A 14,118-nucleotide genomic window follows, 5' to 3' on the forward strand; every position below is an offset into this window, starting at 1 on the left:
TTATTTTCTTTATTTCTCATGCCAGGGCAACCAGTCAATTATATTACATTTCTAACAGAACAAAACAAACAAACAAACAAACAAACAAACAAACAAACAAACAAACAGGCAAAACACAAAATTTGCAAGTTTGGTAGTTGATTAAATGTCCTTTGACCAGTATCTGGCCACTTAGAGTGCCTCTGGTGCTGCTATAAGGAGGTCCTCCCTTGTGCATGTGGCAGGGCTCAAGTTGCATTGCAGCAGGTGGTCAGTGGTTTGCTCTTCTCCACACTCGCATGTTGTGGATTCCACTTTGTGGCCCCATTTCTTGAGGTTGGCTCTGCATCTCGTGGTACCAGAGCGCAGCCTGTTCAGTGCCTTCCAAGTCGCCCAGTCTTCTGTGTGCCCAGGGGGGAATCTCTCATTTGGTATCAGCCATTGATTGAGGTTCTGGGTTTGAGCCTGCCACTTTTGGACTCTCGCTTGCTGAGGTGTTCCAGCTAGTGTCTCTGTAGATCTTAGAAACCTATTTCTTGATTTAAGTCATTGACATGCTGGCTGATACCCAAACAGGGGATGAGCTGGAGATGTCTCTGCCTTGGTCCTTTCACTATTGGCTGCTACTTCCCGGCAGATGTCAGGTGGTACAATACCGGCTAATCAGTGTAAATTCTCCAGTGGTGTAGGGTTCAGACACCCCGTGATAATGCGGCATGTCTCATTCAGAGCCACATCCACTGTTTTAGTGTGGTGAGATGCGTTCCACACTGGGCATGCGTACTCAGCAGCAGAGTAGCATAGCGCAAGGGCAGTTGTCTTCATTGTGGATGTCTTCACTGTCTTCACATGTCATCATTTTGGAGCTGTGTTTGGTTGAATCCATAGAAGCGGAATCCAGGGATATGGAGGACTGACAACAAGTTAAACATGAGCCAACAATGTGATGTGGCGGCAAAAAAAGCCAATGGGATTTTGGCCTGCATCAATAGGAGCATAGTGTCTAGATCTAGGGAAGTATTTCTACCCCTCTATTCCGCTTTGGTTAGACCATATCTGGAATATTGTGTCCAATTCTGGGCACCACAATTCCAGAGAGATATTGACAAGGTGGAATGTGTCCAGAGGAAGGTGACTAAAATGATCAAGGGTCTGGAGAACAAGCCCTATGAGGAGCAGCTTAAGGAGCTGGGCATGTTTAGCCTGAAGAAGAGAAGGCTGAGAAGAGATATGATGAGGGCCATGTATAAATATGTGAGAGGAAGCCACAGGGAGGAGGGAGCAAGCTTGTTTTCTGCTTCCTTGGAGACTAGGATGTGAAACAATGGCTTCAAACTACAAGAGAGGAGATTCCATCTGAACATAAGGAAGAACTTCCTGACTGTGAGAGGCGTTCAGCAGTGGAACTCTCTGCCCCAAAGTGTAGTGGAGGCTCCTTCTGTGGAAGCTTTTAAACAGAGGCTGGATGGCCATCTCTCAGGGGTGATTTGAATGCAATATTCCTGCTTCTTGGCAGAATGGGGTTGGACTGGATGGCCCATGAGGTCTCTTCCAACTCTTGGATTCTATGATTCTATAATTCTATGTCTGTACAGGACTGTCACCATCAGCAGGCACATAATACACAACAGAAGGGAAAAGGCCAACCATCAGACAAAACAGTGGATGCAATTAAACAAAGATCTCTCCTCTTCACCTATAAACGTATCTTTGCTCTTGAATTGATCGTTTTGTGGGGTTTCCCCTGTTTTGTGCTCACATGAATGCGGGAGGGCATCAAAACCAACACTGAAAGTTCATAATGCATCCGGCTTGGCTCAGAAGGGAACCTAGAGGGCACCCGCAAGCGGCACGTTTGGGCCTCTTCAATTCCGCCAGCGCCCCAAGAGTGTGTTAAGCACAACCGGTGGCAGCTCTTTAATAGATTGGGGTCAGGCCGGCAGGCTGGACAATGTCAAGCCTTAATTTTGTTCCTGCTGGTTTCAATCTTGTACTCGAGGCTGACTTCTTCACCCCTCCTGGCCCCCTTCGCAACTCCCTTGCAGAATTTATTTTTCCAAAGGATGGCCTTTTCGTTGTAGCCGTTCTTTTCCTCTTTTCTTTTCTTGCCACCCCTGAAGACCTCACCCCTTCTCCTGAATTTCTGTGTGCCACCGACACCTGACCTGCTTAGCAGCAGGAAAACATAATTAAATCTCTCATATATATATATATATATATAGAGAGAGAGAGAGAGAGAGAGAGAGAGAGAGAGAGAGAGAGAGAGTAGAGTGCCTCATACCGTGATAAGTGAACATAAAAAGCCTGAAGGACATTGGCCTGGGTCAACTCAAAGGCTTCTCTAGGGCAGCATCTTATTTCCCTCAATGGACAGCGTTGGACATCTATGGGACATGACAATAACAGTATCCCTTCCTCCTCTATTTATTTATTTTATTTATTTTCTATACTTGTATACCGCCCCTCTCAGCCTGGAAGCTACTCAAGGCGGTTTACATTTGGCAATCAATGCCCCACAAGATAAAATACAGTCAAAAAAATTACATATAGTATCAACCGTATAAAAACAATAACAATAAACAATTAAAATCATGGTAGCACCCAGTACAGACAGCCATACTGGTTTGCAAATTGGAGGCCATATCAACTCATCAGGACAACTCCTCATAGACAGCTTTTTCCTCCTTGAATTTGCCTAAGTCTCTTTCCATTGCACCATGTATCCGGGATCTCTTTTCCAGGAGTTGTAATCCAATGCTCTGTGTCTTGGTCTCCAGAGCATGAGAAAACAAACATGCCCTCTCACCAATGACTGCTTTCCAAATATGTAAACATGGCATTCCCATCCCCTCTTGACTTCTTTAAGGCGCTCCTCAGGGAAATTCATGGTTTTCAGACCTTTGATCATTTTTAGTAGTCTTTCTATGGCAGTGGTTCCCAACATGTAGGTTCCCAGGTGTTTTGGCCTACAACTCCCAGAAGTCCCAGCCAGTTTACCAACTGTTAGGATTTCTGGGAGTTGAAGACCAAAACATCTGGGGACCCACAGTTTGAGAACCACTGTTCTATGGTCATCCTCCAGCCTGTCCTTCTCCTTGTTGAATTGTTTTATATAATATAAAATAAAACTTTATTTGCAACTTGTTCTATCTCCCCGAGGGAGACAACTTTGCCCAGAACTGGACACAGTGTTATTCCAGGTGACCAAAGCAGAATATTTGTGGGACTATGACTTCCCTCAGTCTGGACACTATACAGTGGAACCTTGACTTAGGAGTGTCCCAACTTAAGAGTGGTTTAAGCAAAAAGCCATCACTCAGCCATAGTTTCATTTTGACATATGAGCATCATTTTGAATTAAGAGCTAGCGCCAGAGGAAATGCTAGCACAAGAGTACAGGGATTTAGGGCTTTGAGGGAGCGGTCTCTGTGCCTCATGCCTCTGTGCCTCGTGCTCTTGTCCGCTTTGGGAAACTGCTGTCCGTTTTTCTCTTGTCTGCTTTGAGGAACTTTGGGTTAGTAGATTTTGTGAAGTTTTTATTCCCGGTCTGTTGAGCTTCAAGATGAGAGAGAAGGAGAGAAAGCAAGAGAGGAAGGGAGGCCAGAGTAAGGACAGGAGGAAGAAGAAAAGGATGCTTCTGCCTCTTCATTTTGTACTTTGTGCTTCCTTACCACAACTTTGTGCTTCTACCATTTTAAAGTTCACCTTTATTTCTTGTTGTTCCATATGAATATGCATTTACACATTATTTGTTATTCATAGAGCACATTTTCTTATTTAAAAACATGTAACAAAAATGGAGGGGGGAGGTTTGAGGGCTGAAAAGGATTCACAGCATTTGAATGGGAAAATTCACTTTCAGATAAGTGTGTTTAGGTTAAGAGCTTGGTCATGGAACAAATTAAACTCTTAACTCAAGGTATCACTGTACTCCTATTGATGCAGCCTAGAACTGCATTGGCTTTTTTAGCTGCCACATCACACTGTTGGCTCATACTCATCTTGTGGTCTACTAAGACTCCTAGATCCCTTTTACGTGGACTGGTTCAAATCCAGGCACCGCTTATCCTATACCTGTGCACGTCATTTTTATTGCCAAGGTGTTAAAATGAATTTTGTTAGTCTTGTCCAAGCTCGATAATATGTGAAGGTTATTTAGGATCCTGAGGCATCAGCCCTCCCTCCCAACCTGGTGTCCTCTGCAAAGGTGATCAGCATGCCTTCCAAGTCATGATGGTGATTGTGTTGATGTGAGTACTGTGTGTCGTTGGGCGAGAAAGTTTAAAGATGTTGAGGTGGGAACATCTGACTTGCGTGACAAACAAAGAGTTGGACGTCCTGTGACAGCAACCACCGAGTTTCACAAGCAAAAGATTGACAGATTGATTCAGGACGATCATCGTATCACTCGGTCACATTATTGTTTTGCTTGGCTATCGGTAGATCTGTGCACGATGGGTTGTGGAAACAGAGTGCCAACTTCTTTCATAGAATCATAGAATCAAAGAGTTGGAAGAGACCTTATGGGCCATCCAGTCCAACCCCATTCTGCCAAGAAGCAGGAATACTGCATTCAAATCACCCCTGACAGATGGCCATCCAGCCTCTGTTTAAAAGCTTCCAAAGAAGGAGCCTCCACCACACTCCGGGGCAGAGAGTTCCACTGCTGAACGGCTCTCACAGTCAGGAAGTTCTTCCTCATGTTCAGATGGAATCTCCTTTCTTGTAGTTTGAAGCAATTGTTCCGCGTCCTAGTCTCCAGGGAAGCAGAAAACAAACTTGCTCCCTCTTCTCTGTGGCTTCCTCTCACATATTTATACATGGCTCTCATCATATCTCCTCTCATCCTTCTCTTCTTCAGGCTAAACATGCCCAGCTCCTTAAGCCGCTCCTCATAGGGCTTGTTCTCCAGACCTTTGATGATCCTGCCTTCTAGCCCTTCATCTAAGTCATTAATAAAGATGTTGAACAGGACTGGCCCAGGACGGAACCCTGCGGCACTCCACTCGTAACGGCTTCAGAAAACTTTTCATTGTTGGCAGAAATGTATCTAATTGTCTGGTGACTATGTGGAAAAGTGAATCGTGGTAGTTAAAGAGCACATTAAGGATTATTTCTGCATTTCAGTTATTAAAATATTCCCATCCAAACCCAAGTAACGAAGGTGGAGGCATTACTATTCATTCAACCCTCATATAATTCTATGATATTCTCCTTTCTTCACTATGAAACACTGGGAATCAACAATGTTCATGCACTGGACCTGGGTCTTCCTGTGCACACAGGGCTCTAATTGAATTTTGGAATTTGGAGCAAGAAAAGGAGGAAAGGTACATGATTTCACTTTGGGGGAGCCAATCTGTTTCCCAACGGCACCCTGCAAATGAAGCTGCGCTTGCCTTTCTGAACTCAGCCGACCCAAGAGCACCCGGCGCATGTACGCCCGCCACTCGTGGTGCATTGCACAGGGTAACAAGGAGGCAGATTGTGGACCAGCTCCAGGAAAACTGCTGGTTTCCCTCTCACTTATAGAGATGGATGACTTGCCTGATCGGTCCTGGCAGGCCGGCGATTGGCCGCCGATATTGCAAAGGCCCTCGGCGTTAGAGGCAATCCTTAACTTGCACCGGCGTCGGCAAAGAAGCAGGTGCTGGGTGCCGGCGGATGAAAGCCAATCAGGTTGGGAACCCCGGCAAAAAGACGGAGCGGCTTGGCAGGCTGAACAAAACCGGTTAAATAATTAGCAGTCGCCCTTGTCATTTCCGGAGAGGCTTCAAAGGCTGAGCAGTTGATGGGATTAAAAGGAACACAACCCAGGAGCCTCGTGCGCAGCAAGGAGACACCAGGCACCTGTCTGGGCCCGGTGGTTCAGATTCAGAAGCAACTGACAGGTGACATGTCTCTTCTGCCTCAGACAGGGAGAGCTTGGAATGGCTATCGCCTGAAATGGAGGGGGGCATCGGCCTCCAGCACTCTTTTGGATTAATCACGGAGTTGGAAGGGATCCCAAGGGCCATCTAGTCCAACCCTTTGCCAAGCAGGAACACACAGCTAAAGCCTCCCCGATAGATGCCCAGCTAACCTCGATGCAAAGACCTTCAGAAACAGAATCACAGAATCCTGCAGTTGAAAGAGACCACAGGGACATGTAATCCAACCCCCTTATGCCACAGTCTAAGCCTTCCCAACAGACGACCATCTAGATTCTCCTTGAAACTCTGTTTCTGCCTCTGTTTAAAATCCTCCAGAGAATGAGACTCCCCTGGACTTCCAAGCAGCAGTGTATTCCACTGCTGAACAGCTCTTATTAGCAGGATAGAATCATAGAATCATAGAGTTGGAAGAGACCTCATGGGTCATCCAGTCCAACCCCATTCTGCCAAGAAACAGGACTTTGCATTCAAAGCACCCCTGACAGATGGCCATCCAGCCTCTGTTTAAAAGCTTCCAAAGAAGGAGCAATATTCCTGCTTCTTGGCAGGGGGTTGGACTGGATGACCCATGAGGTCTCTTCCAACTCTATGATTCTATGATCTCAGTAATTCAATTTTGGATTCTAGTTTTCTGAACTCCCGATAAGGGAGGGTTTCATTGGTAGGTTAAGAGTGCCCATTATCCTTGGATCAGGAACCAGTCTGCTTTATTTTTCTTTTTAAGACAAAATGCCAGCAGTGCCACTATGTGGTGGACAAGGGAGGAAAGTTGGAGTATTTCTCTGACTCTAAATTGGAGTCATGAGAGCGGGAGGCAAAATATTGACCTGATAAATCCAAATGGAGAGTATTATTGCCAGGCAAAATGATGAGCCATCCTAGCTAAATGCCAAGCAATTAAGTTGTCAAGATCATCTCTTCTCTCCCTGCTAGCCTCAAATACTTAGAATCTAGGCAGCCTTCTTCCAAAAGAAACTTTTGAGAACATGGTTATGACCCTGAAGTGCGAGAAAATGCATCTAGAACAATTACAGTAAGTCCTATTACTTCATTCCTCAAAACGTAAACCCCTTTCCCTGTTGAATTTAAGGAGATCCAAGTCTGGCATAGAGTCGGCAGATGAACGAAGGGAGCTTTTCCATATGGAAGTAACAAGCTTTTGTCATGAATGACAACATTTAGACATACTGTTGTAGTAGAGTCTGTTGGCAATGCTGCAACTGGTAGTAGGAGTGCTAAAGGAGGGAGACGAGGTGCCCAGGTGTTAGACGAGGAACAGCAAAGGAGATACTTATGTCACCCACTGATGAAGACTTCTTTGAGGGTTTCTCCGAGAGTGAAATGAGTGAGAAGGAGGAGGAAGGAGATACAGATGGGAATAGAAGGACTAAGAGGATTACTCGAGAGCAGGAATCAGACGAGGAGCGCCAAAGAAAGAAGATCCGGGACATACTTACTGCTCCCATGGAGGAAGAGGATTTCATGGGTTTTTCTGGAAATGATGGGTGTGGGAGTGATGGGGATGAAGAGGAGTCACTGGATTGGACCAAGGTACAGGAGGTTCAGAATGTGTGTACTCAACCAACGTCTAATAACAGTTTTGCGGTGTTTTTTGGTGGTGGGGACTGGCTATCAGGTGATACTGTGGAATCATGGGGAGACCTAAGTCTTGACAAGAGGTGGAAGAGTTGGAGGGATGGGCGTTGGTGTTCAGCTGAGAGTGATGAGGATGGGGTGGAGGGCAGCTCATCATCGGATGATGAGCTGTAAGATAAATGTAGGCACTGGAATTATAGAACTTTGCAGTAGGCAAAGTGTTGGTTTCGTGCCTTGGGTCTTGTCGCTGCCACTTTCCTGTTGGGCTTGGGTCCTGGATCTGCAGGTTGCTGTTTTGCTTCGTGTACCGACCAGCTTGGATTCTCGTAAGTGCGGACTTCCCCTCTCCTTGACTTTGGACTGCTTTTGATGACGACGCTGCCTTGTGGACTTTGGAACCTTCAACTGAGATTTCTTTGACTTTGGACTGCATTTGGACGATGGCTTCTCTTCACAGCTCTTTGTTCATTTCCTTTGAACTGTGTGGTTTTGGAGTGCTTTGGAAGAACTCTTGTTTAATCCAGATTTTTTGCCAGTTTAATCTGGATTATTTTCTGAGTTTGTTTTACAAGCTTGAATTTGCTACAACCTTTGAGTTTTGACCAGAGGCACTGAAGCAAGTGTCTCTGAGTCCTGTTTACTTTGCTTTAATAAACTATTGTTTTAGACATACTCCTGTGTCTGGCTCTTTAAGGCATACAGACATACAGATTCTATGCAGCTGACAAGCAAACCAAGGGGAATTACATTTTCACTCAACACTCACATCACATGTACATGCATCCATCCTCAGGCATCAAAATATTACCATATCCTTTTCTCCCTCTTTGGAGAAGCACCTGTTAGGCCAGACCCTGCTTTCCTGCAGCCTGCCAATGCATAGTTCCATAAAGCCAAAACTTCAAAATGCCGAAATGCCAAAACTTCTTTCCCTAACCACAATGCCAAGGACCAGATCTCTGTTTTCCATACAGTAGAACCTGATTCACTGCCCAAAATCCAACAGATTCAATTTTGTAAGATGTTGCAGTGGCTAGACTATTTATTTATCATGTCAGGAGCAAACCAAACAGTTGTATTGCAGACTGATAGCCACTTAGTTTTAGCGGAAAACATGAAAATCTGCTTTTTCTATTGTCTTTTTTATACCTTTCTTTTACTTATGAATAAAAAAATTGTTTTAAAAAAGAGCTTTTCTAAAAGGGAGCTGCATTGTCACACAAGTCGTCAAAGTGAAAGCTAGAGAGGGTTCCTGTACTTTGAAGAGGGGGTTTCAGCAGGTGCCTCCAGGTAAGAAGCAATACCCTCTGAAATTCCCATTTCTATACAACCCTTAAAGGTACTAAGAGCCCTTTCCAGTTCTTACACTGGCAACCCCAGAATGTCAAACATTCTGTTGTTGTTATTATTATTAGTATTATTATTATTATTAAACTTTATTTGTACCCCGCTAGCATCTCCCAAAGGACTTGATGCGGCTTACAAAGGTCAAGGCCTCAACACAACAACAACAGACAATAACAATACAATGCAAAGCAAATTAAAAACATAAGCAATAACAAAAACAAAACATTACACTATTACGCAATAAAACCAGGGCCGAGCCAATGAAGGGTACAGGTTAAAAAAGTGCTGGGTGTGAGAGGTAATATGTTGGGATTCTGTGGAAGTGCAATGTGCAGAGAGTCTTAAACTCTAATAAAGTGCTTCTGGGACGTAGTGCTGGAGGTTATCCTATTCTGGAAAGGCACATGGGAATAGCCAGTTCTTCCTAAAGACTGCCAACGTGGGTGCTAGTCTAATGTCTTTGGGGACGGTGTTCCAAAGTCAGGGGGCAACCACAGAGAAGGCCCTGTCTCTCGTCCCCACCGAACGAGCCCGCGACGCAGGTGGAATCGTGAGCATGGCCTCTCCGGATGAACGGAGGGAGCGGGTGGGTTCATATACGGAGATGCGGTCACGCAGATAGGTAGGTCCCAAACCATTTAAGGCTTTGTAGGTAAGCACCTGCACCTTGAATTGGGCTCGGTAGGTAAACGGCAGCCAATGGAGCTCCTTAAACAGGAGGGTTGACCTCTCTCTGTAAGGAGCACCAGTTAACATCCTGGCCGCCGCTCGTTGAACCAGTTGGAATTTCCGAGCCGTTTTCAAGGGCAGCCCCACGTAGAACGCATTACAGTAATCCAATCTAGAGATGAGTAAGGCATGAGCCACCCCGGCCAAATCAACCTGTTATGTTAGGTGTGCTTGTATTGAACCCAAAGCTAACAGAAATGAAAAGCAAAGTGAGAAATTAGCCACAATGGACCTCAATGGCAAAAATCAGAGTTTGGCAAAAGTTAGTTATTTGAAGTGCAATTGCCAGAATCCTGTTGGCTGTGTCAGCTGAGTCCAAAAACTAGCGTAACCAAGCTGTGATAAAAAGAAAGAAGGGACAACCTAGGCACTGCTCTCAATCCTCTAGAAACCTTGAAAAGGAAGCTGTGTTTTTTTCAGAGGCCTTCATCCCTTTCCCTCCTGCTCTGCCTCCCTCCTCGATGCCCCAAATGCTGCAGCCTCCTTGCGAAAAGGAAATGAGTCAGGTAGGATAAACTGGATGGATGGAAGTCGGTGCGCACACCTGGGGTCTGCTGATTAGGGCCTAATCAGATTTGCAATGCTTCTGCACCGCTCCCAAAGAAAGCCCCCCAATTTCACAGCTGTCAGGCGGCGCTGACGGAACACCTTGGGACTCCGCCACCGACCCAAGAGGACTATGAAATAAAGTAATGTATACGTTTAATTTCCCCCACCCCAAAACATGACTCTGATAAGAAAATTAAGGAATAGTAAAGACTATGAGGCCCAAGAATATTTGGCCAGGGCAGGAGAAGTCAAAGCATAAGCTGAGCAGGACTATAAATAAAAAGAGGAGGGAGATTAGCCAGGGTTTTAGATGGAGGCAAAAATTAAAAAATCAAGTCAGCAAAAGAGCTGAGCTCAGGGTAAGGGGGGGTTGCGTGGCTCTGAAAGCTGCAAACACCTTGGCCAGAAATTAAGAGCGGAAAGCAACACCTGAACAAAGAGCGGAGCCTCCCCGGCCGGTAACAAGCCGTGAGAGAGGCAATTGAGAATGGGAAATGAGGGGCAGCCTCCGCGAGGGGAGAGAAATGCTTACGGCACCTCATCTCGGCAGGTGAAGGAAAGGGTGGAGATTTAGCTTAAACCGTGGATTAGCTGGCTGGGCGGCTCAGACGGAAAATTAAAAAGTCTGCAGATAATAGCGGAGGAGCAGGGGATACGGGGCATGTGCGCCTCTGTGTGTGTGTGTGCGTTGAAGGGATAGAGGGGGGTGAAGCTCATGAAGCATCCTATTCCAGGTAAAACTGTCTCTCAACTGCGTTAAGAGACAAGAAACCCAGAGGAAGAAGCATGAGCGGGTTTTGGGTAAAAGAAAACAAAAATACCATTGCAACCCTCAAGTGTCTGTCTGTCTCATGTATTGCCTTTTGTACTGATGTGCACTGGACACCTGGGAAAATAACTAATTTCACTTTTATTTTGTGCTGAAGTCCATTTCAACTCAGTACTGTTTTATGACTCCAGAACAGAAGTGGGCCATTTTTGCAAGCCCTCAACATCCTGAACTTGTGTCCTTCAAATCCTCTCTATTTGCAGTCTTGTGGGCGGTTCAGAAAATATCTTTCAAAATACTACGTAAGACAGGGGTCCTCAAACTAAGGCCAGGGGCCAGATACGGCCCTTCAAGGTCATTTACCCTGCCCTGGCTCAGGGTCAACCTAAGTCTAAATTACTTGAAAACCCACAACAACAACAATCCTATATCATCAGCCAAAAGCAGGCTCACACTTTCCATTGAAATATTAATCTATATAAATAAAAATGTAATGTTTGTTTGTGGGATTAACAGAACTCAAAAACTACTGGACGAATAGACACCAAATTTGAACACAATACACCTATCAGGCCAATGAGTGACCATCACTCATAAAAACACCAGAAAACACAGCAGAATATTTGTTAAAGATTTTCTTCTTTTTAATTATTGTATTGTTTTAAAGTGTTTTTTGCACTACAAATAAGATATGTGCAGTGTGCATAGGAATTCATTCATGCTTTTTTCAAATTATAATACTCCCCTCCAACAGTTTGATGGACTGTGACCTGGCCCTCTGTTTAAAAAGTTTGAGGACCCCTAACATAAAATCTCCAAACCAGAAACGCATGATGTTTGTCCCAGTAAGGGCCTTGGTGCTCTGGAATTTTATCTGCTTGCAAACTTTCTAGTTTACAGATTGAGCATACTTCATTCGAAGTGCTTGGAATCCAAAATGCTTGGGTATTGGATTATTTTGGAATACTGATATACACATAATGAGATATCTTGGAGATGGGACCCAAATCTAACATGAAATTCACTGATGTTTCGTACACACTGTTGTGGTTCAGACAGATGAAAATGAGGGGATTGGGATTCCAGAGCCTGGAGGGCCTTGGAAAGTGGTGGATGGTTCTTTCACTGATGGAAATGAGGGGATTTTAGATCAAGATTCTGTCTGTGAAACAGGGATAGAAAGTGAAACTTTTCAGAATCCAGCAGAAAGGGAGATACAGTGAATGGTGGAGATGACTTTCCCCCTACAACAGTGGTTCTCAACCTGTGAGCTCCCAGATGTTTTGACCTTGAACTCCCAGAAATCCTAACATCTAGTAATTGGGCTGGGATTTCTGGGAGTTGTAGGCCAAAACACCTGGAGACCCACAGGTTGAGAACCACTGCCCCACAAGTAGCTTAGCAACTCCTTATAAAGGCCTGGAAGGCTGAGATAGCTTGCCTGACAGAGCAGGTGTGTTCTACAGGGGTATCATGTTTGATCTTAGGGAGAAAATAATCAAGCTCAGGAAATCCAAAAAGTTCCATGAGAAGGAAGCACAGAGAAAGTCCCTCAAGCCAGAAAGTCAAGTTCAAAGAAATGCCTTCAGGTTTTGCAGCACTTAAAGTAGAGAGCATCTTTTTGCGAATTCAGATCAGGCAACACTACTAGATAGTGAAGATCTCAAGTCCTGTTTCCAGTTCATACTTTAGCCTAAGTTCTTGGGTTTTCTGGATTCATGTTTATGTTTTGATTCTTGTTTCCCTGGATTTATGCTCATGTTATGACTCTTTTTTTCCTGTACCATTTGGATTATTGACTTTGAAGTGTTTTTTCTCCTCACCAGTTTGGTTTAGTTTTTTACTTATCGATTACCTTTTCTGATGACCTGTTGGATTTTGCCTTTCTTATCCTTTTTGGTGATTTTCCCTTTTTATATATACTTTCTTCAATAAACTTTTTTATTACTGCTTTTGGAGTCCTGGTTGGTGCCAAGATCAAGGTGAACTTTGGCTGAGGTGCAACACACACCATAAACACAAAGCTTGAAGGTTATTTTATACAATATTTTAAGTAATTGTGTGCCTGAAACAAAATGTGTGTACACTGATCTATCAGAAAGTAAACCACCAGATTTTTAGAATGCTCAACATGGATGTCTGTTTCTACTTCTAGAAATCTGTTCAAGCGTAGGCTCTTCAAGGTGAGATGCAGAGATTAATTAAATTAATCTTGATTTGCTATAAAGAGCTCTGAATTAACCTAATAGCTAATAGAATCATATTGGAAGTGACCACATGGGCCATGTAGTCCAACCCCATGCTATGCAGGAAAAGCACAATCCAAAGTATTCCAGATTTGAGCAAATCCAAGTATTCCAGACAGATGGCCATGCAGTCCCTCCCTTCCTTTTGCGAAGTCCATAGAGATGCTGAACCGTCTTGCTAAGAGCACTGTATTGAGCTTGCAAAATGCAGCTCTGAGAGGTTTGACCTTCACTGTGAAACAATTGACAAGGAAACAGCAACGAAGGCAAACAATGGTAAGTGGCAACCAAGTTTTAGGTTTAAATAGCCAATGGTGCCTCTGTCCAAATGCTGGCAGACCTCCATTCCCATGTGGAAGCATTCAAAGCCTGGCAGCTGTGCCCGTTGCTTACCTGTTCTGATGAGGCTCCTATTGAAGGCTTCTCCACTCCGGGCTGGAGGGCTGGAGACTTTGGCCAGCTTGTTAGCAGAGACCTTGTACATGACTCCCCCAATACAACGGAGGCTCCTGTTCCTCCAGCGCTGCTGCTGCTGCAGAGCCTGGGACTTGCTCCCAGATGGAGAATGCCGAGAAGCACCAAGGAGTGGAGATCTGCAAAGACAAAACAAGAGGACTGAGTAAGAAACTAGGACCCATTTAAATAAATTTGAGCAAGCTTGTTGTTGAAGGCTTTCATGGCCAGAATCACTGGGTTGCTGTGAGTTTTCTGGGCTGTATGGCCATATTCCAGAAGCATTCCCTCCTGACCTTTTACCCACATCTATGGCAGGCATCCTCAGAGGTTGAGAGGTCTGTTGGAAACTATGCAAGTGGGGTCCATATATCTCCAGGGTGGGAGAAAGAACTCTTGCCTGCTTGAAGCAAGTGTGAATGTTGCAATTGGCCACCCTGATTAACATTGAATAGCCTTGCAGCTTCAAAGCCTGGCTGGTTGCTGCCTGGGGGAATCCAATTTCAACAGAAAGGAG

At 44.7% G+C, this 14,118-nt stretch overlaps 1 protein-coding gene across 1 annotated transcript in view; it reads right to left on the minus strand.

Moving 5' to 3' along the window:
- Positions 1-14,118, minus strand: part of ZC3H3 (zinc finger CCCH-type containing 3) — a 225,226-nt gene that overhangs the window by 113,987 nt on the left and 97,121 nt on the right. The window contains exon 3 of the mRNA XM_067467003.1: positions 13,542-13,741. Coding sequence (XP_067323104.1) covers positions 13,542-13,741 — 200 coding nt within the window. The remainder of the gene's footprint in view (positions 1-13,541; positions 13,742-14,118) is intronic.

This window comes from Anolis sagrei, chromosome 4, assembly GCF_037176765.1.
Source record: "Anolis sagrei isolate rAnoSag1 chromosome 4, rAnoSag1.mat, whole genome shotgun sequence".
In the NCBI taxonomy this organism is placed as follows: domain Eukaryota; kingdom Metazoa; phylum Chordata; class Lepidosauria; order Squamata; family Dactyloidae; genus Anolis; species Anolis sagrei.